The sequence below is a fragment of the Oratosquilla oratoria genome, chromosome 38 (genome assembly GCF_046742065.1).
Source record: "Oratosquilla oratoria isolate Oo_2021 chromosome 38, ASM4674206v1, whole genome shotgun sequence".
In the NCBI taxonomy this organism is placed as follows: Eukaryota; Metazoa; Arthropoda; class Malacostraca; order Stomatopoda; family Squillidae; genus Oratosquilla; species Oratosquilla oratoria.
This window is the reverse complement of record NC_134814.1, coordinates 15,583,728-15,596,177: the sequence shown is the minus strand read 5'-3', so window position 1 is coordinate 15,596,177 and position 12,450 is coordinate 15,583,728. Positions and strand designations below refer to the sequence as shown.

At 41.4% G+C, this 12,450-nt stretch overlaps 1 protein-coding gene across 7 annotated transcripts in view; it reads left to right on the top strand.

The window, feature by feature from the left end:
* The window catches only part of LOC143019977 (uncharacterized), a 57,928-nt gene that overhangs the window by 33,792 nt on the left and 11,686 nt on the right, over positions 1 to 12,450 (top strand). The window contains exon 1 of one of the 7 annotated variants that reach the window (XM_076176041.1): positions 3,948 to 4,118. The exons of the other annotated variants lie outside the window; for them this stretch is intronic. Coding sequence (XP_076032156.1) covers positions 4,049 to 4,118 — 70 coding nt within the window. The 5' untranslated portion in view covers positions 3,948 to 4,048. Of the gene's footprint in view, positions 1 to 3,947; positions 4,119 to 12,450 lie in introns of those variants that run through there. 7 annotated transcript variants of the gene reach the window in all.

The window sequence follows — 12,450 nt, the reverse complement described above, 5'->3', positions numbered from 1 at the left end:
AGCATATGATGAAAGATTAAAAACAGTATAATTCTGAGGTAAAGACATAGGAATCATTGATTCGGTGAAGATTGAGAAGATTCCAGCTAAGGGTGAGATTTCACGAGGAGTTGAATGAACGCATGTTTGAGCTTCTTGCCAGCTCTAAGTTATCATGATAAAAGTGGCTACCACAACAACCTTCGCCCGGTAGTGCATTTTATTACTGATTTGTTTTACCAAGGTTGAGGTCACATTACGCCATATGCATCTCCTTGTATGTTCAAAGCAGAAAAAAGAAAAAGAAAAATATGCATTTAGACACACTGGAGAGGAAAACTCTGTGAATAGCGGTTGGTTGAATCGGACTTAGGTAACGACAGGTCAGGTTGATTTAGATTACCTTAGCTTAGTTTAATTTAAGGTAAGGTAAGGTTAGGTTAATTAGGTTAGGTTTGATCACAAATCCTGTGAAAGTAGAATAACTTAGATATATCTTCATCCTTTTTTACACCTGTTGCTAAGTGGCCTATGATTGGTTACAGTTATAAGAACATAAGAATGAAGGAGACTGCAAGAGACCATAAGGCCTACACTAGGCAGTTCCGCATCCATCACCACCTGTCATCCCCATCCATAAAGTTGTCTAATCGTTTCTTAAAACAACTGATAGTTTCAGCGCTTACTACATGGTTACTAAGTTTATTCCATTCGTCGACCACCCTATTAGTAAACCAATTCTTGCCTATTTCCTTTTTAAATCTAAATTTGTCCAGTTTATAACCATTACTGCGAGTCCTGCCCTGCTGTTTTAATATGATGACCTTGTTTGCATCACCCTTGTTAAAGCCTTTGATCCACTTGAACACCTCTATTAGATCACCCTGCACTCTGCGTCTTTCCAGAGAGTGTAAGTTAAGGTGCCTAAGCCTCTCTTCGTAAGGCAAATGTCTGAATCCATGTATCTTCTGGACTGGGATAAAGAGAGAGTTCTAGCAAGGCAACTGCAAAGGCAGATGTACGTGGCCACCTCGTGCCCTTGTGGGAAGTGCTCTCGTGCCTGGGCTCGTTTACCTTTTATGACAACGGTTATTTAACGGTCACCAGGAGAGTCGCGGCCTATTCGAATTTCTCGGCGTTGCCACAACGCTGTCTTGCCACTGTCGCGTTGGGCTTTGACCTCGATTTATGAATATAAAGTCTTAGGTTCTGTCTTTAATGGCTACCATTAGCCCCTGTTCGATTCCAGGGTCAAACATAGAGCTTCAAATGCTTATGTAATGAAATATATTAAATTAGATTAGATTAATAAATAAGATTGAACAAATCGCTCCATCATTGCAAAACTGTCGTAACTCAAATTTCGTGATTTTTCAGGAGAAGCATTTTAAAGTATCTAAATCCTATAACTTTAATAATTTTACCCTAAGCAATAAAACTTACCATCTTGATTAGGTAAATAGGACTCCACTTAGACTTACGACTTTTACCAAAAGACGCAGAATTATTCGGCGTCCTTATAAACCATTGTAACTCTACACTTGAAATTTTTGAATTACGACAGTCTTGCAATGATGGAGCGAAATGATAGGTATATCTATGATTATGACACACAATATACTAACACGTAACTATTCCCCCTTCTTTCCACTACCCTGTCCACAATGTTGGCAGTCTGTCCGTCCGAAATGACAAGAACATGGAAACAAATACAGTGGCTTTGTAGACTAAAGGCAATGGGAATTCAGACAGAGGCATTATGAATTTTTAATTTCCGAACATTTCCCTACAAAGGAATTGATAGCGAGTCGTTTATGACAAAACGCCAGGAAATTAAAATTTCGTTATTAATATTTGCCCGAGTTTCCTATGCCATCATGGTCCAATTTATTCATATCAATGTCACCAGACAGATTCATTGAACCCTTTCTAATACCTACCCCAATTACATTACCGTAACTTAATATATATACAACATGTCTAACCACATCCACCAACCATATAATCAACTCCCATACAACGGAACCAACACCCATATCTATATCTTATGAATAAAACATACCCCATACGGCAACCCACAAAACCTTACACCGGCTATAATTCAAAATGGTGACAGTCTCTGTCCTCCAATATCAAAGTTGACCCAAAGCCAATCAGGGTCACTCAATGCCACATAGGGTCACTCAAAGTCACTCAGGGTCGCTCAAGGCCACTCAAGGTCATTCAGGGTCACTCAATGTCACACAGTCACTAAAAGTCACGCAGGGTCACCCAAGGCCACTCGGTGTCACTTAAGGTCACTCGGGGTCATTCAAGGTCATTCAGGATCACTCAAGGTCACTCAAAGTCACACAGGGCCACTCAAGGTCATTCAGGATCACTCAATGTCACACAGGGTCACTCAAAGTCACACAGGGCCACTCCGGGTTACTCAAGGTCACTCAAGGTTACTCGGGGTCACTCAAGGTCATTCAGGATCACTCAGGGTCACTCAAGGCCACTCAGGGTCACCCAAGGCCACTCGGTGTCACTCAAGGCCACTCGGGGTCACTCAAGGTCATTCAGGATCACTCAATGTCACACAGGGTCACTCAAAGTCACACAGGGCCACTCAGGGTTACTCAAGGTCACTCAGGATCACTTAAGGTTACTCGGGGTCACTCAAGGTCATCCAGCCCGAAGGAATTTCTCCCCGTCTTCTCTTATTCTGCATATGGGGACGGAAAGGGGGGGTCGCCGATTTAATAAAGCGGCCTTGCTGTGGATGTGCTGTGTCTTGCGACACTGCTTCTAACCTTGGGGAGTGGGCGAGATACAGGGATGACCAGTCATCCGGGAGAAGCCAAGATAAGAGGGGGGGGGAGGGAGGGGTTGAGTGGGAATGGAGTATGCGGGAAAGGAATGGTTGTGAGATTTTTTTTTTTTTTTTTTTTGCTATCTCCCATGTGAGGGCGAAAAAGCCTTTGGTACACTTTTTTCAGATTTTGAAAATGTGCATGCGGCAGATGATTTTCTCTGCCGTCCCTCTTACAGGACCTCCATTAGCATGTTCCCGTCATTGGTCCACAAGAAGATGAAGAATTAAATGATATTTTCATCCTTTCCAACCCTTTTGCGTGTTAATGTTTTGCATGTGATTTTATTCACCTGAGGGAGAGGAGGAGCTGGAGGAAGAGAAAGGAGGTAGGAAGACGAGATAAGGAGGAGATATGGAAAAACAGGAGACGGCGGTGACTGAGATGGATGCTGACGTAGTGGTCGCTAGTTTCCGACGGAAGAGAGCTCCTATTTGTAATCCTTTTGCTGCACAAGTCAGGTTTCCTTTCGACTGAATAAAATCGCTTGGCGGCAGAGGAAGAATGGACATTTTTCTAAAATACATATGAAACCTATCAGAAAGCTGACATCTGGTGGATAGACTTGAGTATCCTCATGACTAAGAGATGAAAATATCCGAAGGATCACCCATATCGAAGAGATATAGTTCAGAAAATGAGACGAACATCAGTTCATGCACACTGGAGTCACAGGACCCACTGCTAACTAGCACGTCCTTGATGGTGGAAAGGGAAAATTCCCATAGATATATGGGTTACTCCCATAATGGCGGTGTGGATCACTGAGCTGCCTACTCGGTAGATATATAGATCTCCACCGAGTATATTGAATGATAACATGCCCATTACCACCCATCACCCCCATTCATAAAGCAAAAAAACTGTTTCTGTGATCACTACATGGTAACAATAAGGTGGTACCAAACGCGTATCTCAGCATAAACCTAACGGAAAGGGAGTTGGAATAATGATACAACTCCTAGATGGTCATGGACAGAATAACCAATAGATACTTTTACGGAATGTTCTTTTTTGGGTCAAGCATCATTATCCCTGTGCGTACTGGCATTGTGCCACCAAATGTGAGTAAGCATTGTCCAAGCCGATCTAAGACTTGTACAACAGCTCGAGCAAGGCGAAGGTACACATATACAACGTGAGATCCCTCTCATAAGTGTACAAGTTAGTTTGAAGGAGGAACTAGATCATATCTGCCAGGATATAGTGAGATTATGAGAAGTCTGAGGGAAGCAAAAGAAACCATGGAACTACAAGGGAATTCCTTCCTGTTCTCCCAAACAGGTAAAGCAAATGAAATAACCAGTATATTACACTAAAATTATGCACTAACTTCATAGTGTCTAGAAGATGATGTTGGATTATCTAAGTATGTTTTTCAGGTACTTACCTACATACATATACCAAGGCTTTTTCCCCTTACAAGGGAGGTAGCCAAAAAGGGAAAGGCATTAAATCACTTCCACCCATTCCATCCCTAAATACACTCCACACCCCTCCACCCTCCCTCTTATCTGAGCACCTCCTGGATGACGGGTCATCCCTGCACCTTGTCCACTGCCCTGGGTACTTATCTACTCAGTAAAAAGAATAACCAAGTGCATGTATATTCGGTGATTTCAATGCTAAAATAAGGAAGAACATAGCAGGTGAATAGGGCATTGGGAAGTTTGGAATAAGTGAGGGAAACGACAGAGGCGAAATACTAACTAATTATACAGAAAACTACAACATGAGAGTATTAAACATTTTCTTCAGACAAAAAGATGTAAGTTGTTGATGGACTCAGAAGAAGTCCAAACAAAGGACAAAACATATTTCATGTTTTTTTTTGTTTTTTTTTTAGCAGTGTTACGGTTATAAATAAAGTAAATGTAGATAAACAGAATGGTAAGTTGCACAGGTAAATTCAATTTCAGAGTTGAGAGAAAATATATTTCATTTTTTTTAGCAGTGTTACGGTTATAAATAAAGTAAATGTAGATAAACAGAATGGTAAGTTGCACAGGTAAATTCAATTTCAGAGTTGAGAGAAGTAAGCTAGTCTGAGCCTTGCAAAGGTATGGAAAAACAGCAAAACACAGTGCATCCACAGCAAGACCCGATGGCGAAACTGTTTTAGTTATTGGACGTATCTAATCCAATGTTTTCATGGAAGTAGTCGGAGGCAAGGGGCGTGTGAAGAAAAGAGCTAACCATGAAGGAGGTCCTCAGGAGGGCGTAGAAGGCAAGGTCAGTTAAGGAAGCATGAAGGAGAAGAGAAAGGCTAACTACAAAGGGCGAGGAGTGTGATGGTACTAAGGCCAGGAACCATAGGACTACGGAAATGGGGGCAAAACTGAAAAAGGCGAGGAGGAGGAGGATGGGCGAGATCGAGGAGGAGGAGGAGGAGGAGGAGCGAGATCGAGATCGAGTAGGTAGGGGCAAGAACGAGCGGAAAAGAAGGGAGAGGCGGCGACGGCGATGGCGAATGCTGAAGCAGGCGCAGCAGAAGGGTGCCCCCCCACACTTCCTTCCCCCCCACACTGGACGAGAATAGCCCCCGGGGTCCGACGGTGGCGACGGAGGCTGCTGCTGTTGCTGCTGCTCATGCGTGCCTGTTTGTCCGAAACCTCCTTCCCCCCCAAGTAACCCCCCAACCAACCCCCACCCCTCCTACTCCCTCCCCTCCTTCTCCTCTTAACTCTCTCTACTCCCTTTCCCCTTCCTCCCCTATTTAACCCTCCCCAATTTCACTCCCCTCTCCACTCCCCTCTACCATTCCCCTACCCAATTCCACTCCCCTCCCCCATTTGCATTCCCCCCAATTCCACTCCCCTCTACCATTCCCCTACCCAATTCCACTCCCCTCCCCCCAAATTACACTTCCTTACCCGATTTTCATTCCCCTCTTCCATTCCCTTCCCCAATTCCACTTCCCTCAACCATTCTCCTCCCCAATTCCACTCCCTTCCCTTCTCCTATTCCCCTCCCCTTTCACATTCCCTTCCCCAATTCCACTCCTTTCTCCCATTCCACTCCACAATTCCATTCCCTTCTTACTTCCCCTCCCAAACTCCACTCCCCTCTCCCTTTCCCCTCCCAAAATCCACTCCTGTCTCCCATTCCCCTCCACATTTGCAATCCCATCTCCCATTCCATTCCCAAATTCCACTCCCCTATCTCATTCCCTTCCCCAATTCTACTCCTCACCCCCATTCCCCTCCTCAATTCCATTCTCCTCCCCCTCCCCAATTCCACTCATTTCTATTCCCTTCTCCAATTCCCCTTCCCTCCCCTCTCCCAATCCTCTCTTCTCTGCAAATTCATTCCCCACCCCCATTCCCCTCCCTTCTCCAATTCCACTCCCTTTTCCCATTCCCCTCCCCAATTCAACTCCCCTCTCCCATTCCCCCTCCCTAATTCAATTCCCCTCCTCCATTCCTATTCCCAATTCTACACCTTTCCCATTCCCCTCCCCAATTCAACTCCGTTCTCCCATTTCCTTCCCCAATTCAATTCCCCTCCCCAATTCCAAATTCCTCTCTCATTGCCCTCTCCCAGCTCCACTCCCCCCTAAAAGTCCACTCCCAGCTCCACTTCCCTCTAACATTCCACTTCCTTCTCACATTCCACTTCCCAATTCTACTTCCTTCTCTCATTCTCCCCAATGCCACTCCCATCTCCATCCCTCTCCTTTCTCCAATCACACTCCACTTCCTCAATTCCCTCCCCTCCTCTCCTTTGTTCTCTTCACCTCTCCCCCTCCACTATTCCCCTCCTCAATCTAATCCCCTCCATTCCCCTTATCTCCCTCATTCCCTTTCCCTCCCCTCCCACACCTCCATCATTCCCCTTCCCTTCCCCACTCCTCTCCTTCACCACACTTACTTCTATCTCCAACACCAACACTTCTCCTTCCCCATCTCTCCCCCTCCCCTCCCTAAACTCACTCCTCTCTACTCCCCCATTCCCATTCTCCATTCCCACTCCCACTTCCCTCCCATATTCCTCTCTTCTCCCCTCCATACACCCATTCCACTCCCTTACCCTAATCTCCTCCCCACTTTCCCTCCCTCTTCCCTTAACATTGTCTTCATGAATAGTAGTGCAGAGGTAATTATCAAACTCTATCTAGCGACAGTTAGACCCATCCTTGACTATGCGGTACAGTTTTGGTCTCCGTCCTATAGAATGGACATCAATTCACCAGAATCAGTACAGAGAAGAATGGCCAAAATGATACATGGACTCAGAAATTTGCCTTACGAAGAGAGACTTAGGCACTTTAACTAACACTCTCTGGAAAGACGCAGAGTGCGGGGTGATCTAATAGAGGTGTTCAAGTGGATCAAAGGCTTTAACAAGGGTGATGCAAACAAGGTCACCGTATTAAAACAACAGGGCAGGATTCGCAGTAGTGGATTTAAACTGGACAAATTTAGATTTAAGAAGGAAATAGGTAAGAATTAGTTTACTAATAGGGTGGTCAACGAATGGAATAGACTTAGTAACCATGTAGTAAGCGCTGAAACTATCAGTTGTTTTAAGAAACGGTTAGACAACTTTATGGATGGGGATGACAGGTGGTGATGGATACGGAGCTGCCTTGTGTAGGCCATGGTCTCTTGCAGTCTCCTTTATTTTTATGTTCTTCCACTCCTCCTCTCCGTTTCCTACCTCTTTCCCTATCCTTTCTCCTCCTCTCCTCTCCTCTTCCTTCCCTTCCCCCTTCCTGTATGCTACCTCTTCTCCCATTTATTCGCCCTACCTCTTCTCCTTCCTCTCTCCCTTCCCCTCCCCCTTTCCATCCCCTCTTCCCTTCTCCCCTCCTTCCCATCACCTTCTCCTTCCCTATCTATCATCAACACTCCCATTATTTTCATTTTCATCTCATTTCCTTCTCCTCAATTTTCCAACTCCTATCTCCGTTCTGTGTTCACCGTCCCTGTTATCATGTGTTTTCCCTTCCACTCCATTTGGTCCCTCATCTTTCCTTCCCCATCTCCTATCCTTTACCCTATCCCCTCCCCATACCCTTTCGTTAATATATCCCTTTCCACTTCCTCCTCTTCCCTCTCCACTCCCACCCCCAACGTCCTGCCTGATTACTTCCTATGTGAGGGTTTTACTGGTACACACACACACGCACGTACACACACATACACACACACATATGTATATATATGTATATGTATATATATATGTATATATATATGTATAAAATACACATATATATATATGTATATATATATGTATATACATATATTAAAAATGCTTATTCCTTTCACAATCCGAGCTTAACTCGAAACAAGTAAAATTGGTGGGGATGCCACTCTGTTGTCTAACTGTGTGGCCTGTCTAATGGCCATTCATGCATTCACAGTACAAAACTTTTATTTATCCAATGTCTTTTTCCCTCTCTAGTTCAGGATAATTTTAGTCATGTTATTTATCTGCTTTTCTGTGCTCTATATTGGATTTTTTCTTATTGGTTATCTTTATCATTCACACAGTATCCTTTCCTATCAATGGTCCTATGCATTTATTTTATTTCTATCTATTTATCTGTTTGGGGAGTTCATTTAGTTATTGATAAAGTTACTTATTCATTTGTTTATTTGCTTGTTTATGTATATACATTCTAATCGTTTATCTAACTATTTATTTTGTCTTAATACCACGCCTTCTACTTCTGAAAAATTTACCAAACACGAAGACAGTAAATATATATACTTAACATACATACCACTACATACACACACATTCATACATACATATATACATACATACAAATACATATATACATGCATGCATACATAAATACATACATATGAATACCTACACACATACATACATATAGAAATACATACATACATACAAGCATGCATGCATACATACATACTGTACACACACCAAGGCTCTTTCTCGTTATACAAAAACAAAACTAGTTCAGTGACCCGTCTCCAGCCACACTACAAGCGATGCAGCGAGGCGCAGCTTCTCCATGTATAAGATTCCGGTTCGAATGCCTTTGATAGTTTCGGCCCATTACAAATTCCGAATATAATTCTATGACATTATCAAGACCAAATGTGTCAATCATCAAAAACACTGAGATAATAAAATGATGCCTCACCTTTTCGTTGCATACGGGATCCCCCCCCGCCACCCCATCGACTGAGTAATATCGCTTGGTGACACATACTAAAAGTCCTCTGGAAATGACCCAGATTGACCCCAGGCTCGTTACGTCATCGGTCACGTGTTTTCCCTGCTGTTCTCCATTGACGTACGTTGGCGTTTACGCTGTGACGACACAGCCATTGTAGAAGGAACGTATTCCTGGCGTTGGTTTTTGTCTAAGAGTCTTGCGCAATCTATGTTCTATAGTATATTTGCGTCACAGTTGTTACCCAATCTATAGTCTAGGTGTGTCTATATAGCGCTTCCCACTTTTGCTTTTTGTTATATAACTATATATATACATACATATATATATATATATATATATATATATATATATATATATATATATATGATGTAAGCGGAATAGGAAACACAGGAGTCTTAGTCTTGAATTTATTCCTGACTAGTTTCGCAGGTATGCTTTTTCAAAGGAATATGTTTCGCAGGTATCCTTTTTCAAAGGAATATGTCAAGCATACCTGCGAAACTAGTCAGGAATAAACTCAAGACTAAGACTCCTGTGTTTCCTATTCCGCTTACATCAACCTGTCAGAATGTCTCAATATATATATATATATATATATGTGTGTGTGTGTGTGTGTGTGTGTGTGTGTGTGTGTGTGTGTACATATTTTGTGAAGGAAGAAAGCAGGTTTTCTTTAATGCATGTTGAATGGCATACGACATCATTTTGACAATTGTTCAACTTGATATTTTCTATTTTTCTTATTGGGATTTTTCCTGCTGGGGGGTGAGCTAATACAAGATCTCCATAGTTCTCCATTTCATATTTCGATGAGAAAAATAGAAAATATCAAGAAGTTGAACAATTGTCAAAATTCTGTCGTATTCAGTTAAACATGCATGTGTTCAAACGCGTGTTTGCATTAAGCAAATCACGAATAAAAAACCTACACTCGGCACACTGTTTATTGTATTTTTCTTACATTATCTTCATCGCCTTTTTTCTTTATCTCTGTCTATCTTCTGCCCTGCTTCCTCTTTGATTTTCTCTCAATATTGTCTCTCACTATTCATTTTTCTTTCCCAAGTGTGTGTGTGTGTGTGTGTGTGTGTGTGTGTGTGTGTGTACTTGCACATATACTGTAATGTGTACAGTACATCTGTCACTCCAATATTCTTGTTTTTCTTCCCCATATGTGTGTGTGTGTGTGTTGGTGTGTGCGTGTGTATTGGTGTGTGCGTGCGTGTGTGTGTGTGTATGAGAGAGAGAATATGTGCGTGTGTGTGAGAGAGAGAGAATATGTGTGTGTGTGTGTGTGTGTGTGTGTGTGTGTGTGTGCATATAGATGCCCATTCATGGCTATACCTTGCCCATTCTATTCATGTCGGCGTTGCCATTACTGAATAAGTAAATAAACAAAAAATAAAAAATAAAATAAATAAATACAGTAGATCAATACATACCATGAAACAAAGATAAAATAAGATAAAGTAAAACAAAATAAAGTAAAATAAGATAAAATAAAATAAAATACAACAGAAATAAAGAAAAAAATAAAATGAGTTGGGCGAAGATCCACGTCGAAGCTTTGTTTACAAAGGTCGTTGATTAGTCCCCGCCGAGGGACCTTGGAGTCTGTGGCCGATTGATTGGGCGCCTTGATAAATTGATTGGCACCTAATCTAAAAGTGATTTATCGCCTTTGTTTTCGTCGTTCTGGATCTCTTGTGTTTGTTTACGTCAGCGCTGGCTTGGAATGCTGACAACTTGTGGCGTACTTGGGGACTTTCCTGCTTGTTCTGGGTGAAGTAGACTTTGAATTCTTTCTCTTCAACGTCTCGGTATTTCTGATGTATTATACTTACACAAAAAAGTATTCTATTTATTTCTATTTATCTCGTTGTTTGTTTTGATTAATTTGTCATTTTATTTGTTATCTATTCATTTGTCTGTACATTAAACATATACTTACCTATTTATAAATTATTTATATATTTATATTCATTTACCTATCCCTTTTTCGCTCGTTCTGCTGAAAGCTAATTGTTTCTCCAAGTTAAAAGGCAAGATTTTATTCTAAACTTTATTCTATGAGTATATACTCGTATTCTTCTTTTGATAACTGATTAAATCTTTCAGTAATAATAAATCTATTTATCTACTTTGCCATTCATTTTATAAAAGACGAATAATATATTTTCTCTTCAAAATGTCAAGGACTCAAGATGTTTTTTTATCTATTAAACTTCTTTGTCTATTAATTGATTCGTGTTGTCTATCAACTTGTGCACCAATTCACCAGCATGTATAAAAGACTAGTCGTTTTTGTAAACAACAAGAGACAGACCTAAACTTTAGTAGCTATAATTCTTATATTTTTGTAAAACGTGCAAATGACTGTGTATAGCTAATGCACCCAGCCAGTACCTCATCGAAAAAGAGAAATTGAATAGCCTGGCGACAGCAGGAGTACAAGATAAAGTACCACACGGTGTGAAAGGTGTTTTCATTATTACATGTAATATCCTATACTGACCTACACTCACATAGTAGACATAAATACAAAATTATTATTATTATTATTATTATTTTTTTTTTTTTACCTACCCCGGGAACCGTCGATACCCTGAATCAATAGATCATGCAAGAGAGACCTAAGCTAAAAGACAAACGCTGACTGAATTGTCACTAAAGTTGATTAAGAACGCCCTTAGCACACTGCGAGGCTATTTCAATCCAAATTTGACTCTCGCTAGTCTTTCTTTCATTTCCATGTCAACTACATATCTCTTGTGTCATCTCTCTACATCCTTTCAAAAAGAATGATAATTAAACAAAACAAAAATTGAACGTTCTATGTTTGTGTTTATTGGCAAGTGCTACATTTCTGGCACTGATTTGTGTCTAATCGATAAAGATGGCGGCACACTAGGCTACCATGCTACTTACATTTGCTACTTCGTTTGAATAGAAACGACTTCGATTACAATATTCTAGACATTTGTAAGAAAATCTGAACAATGTGTCTAACATAGATTCAACTTCTCCTTGTTCGTCATTCAGATTTTCACTCTATGACGCAAAAGTAATTTGACAATTGGAAATTTGAAAAACAAAAGATCGTAACCTGAAGTAGTTTCTACTCAGAGTAGCAAAATCATGCTAGCGAGAAATGCTTAGTGTGCCACCGTCTAATCTCTTCACTGCCGAGAGGGTTCCAAGAAGATCGATAAAGTAGCCTGGCGAAGGCAAAAATAAAGGAAACAGTATCACCGGGTATGGAAAGGTGATACGATGTTTACACCAGAGTGTGTGTACCTGCGGTCGAAACAATCACCTTAACCTAATGTACTCGGACGGCTAGGACTAAATGGTACCTGTTGGGAATCGAACTCTGCCCCCGCCCCGTCCCCAATAACGAGGCCAGTTAGAAGTTCAATGTAACTTAAACGTTTCGCGCTGGCTAGAAGCAGACGACTTTAT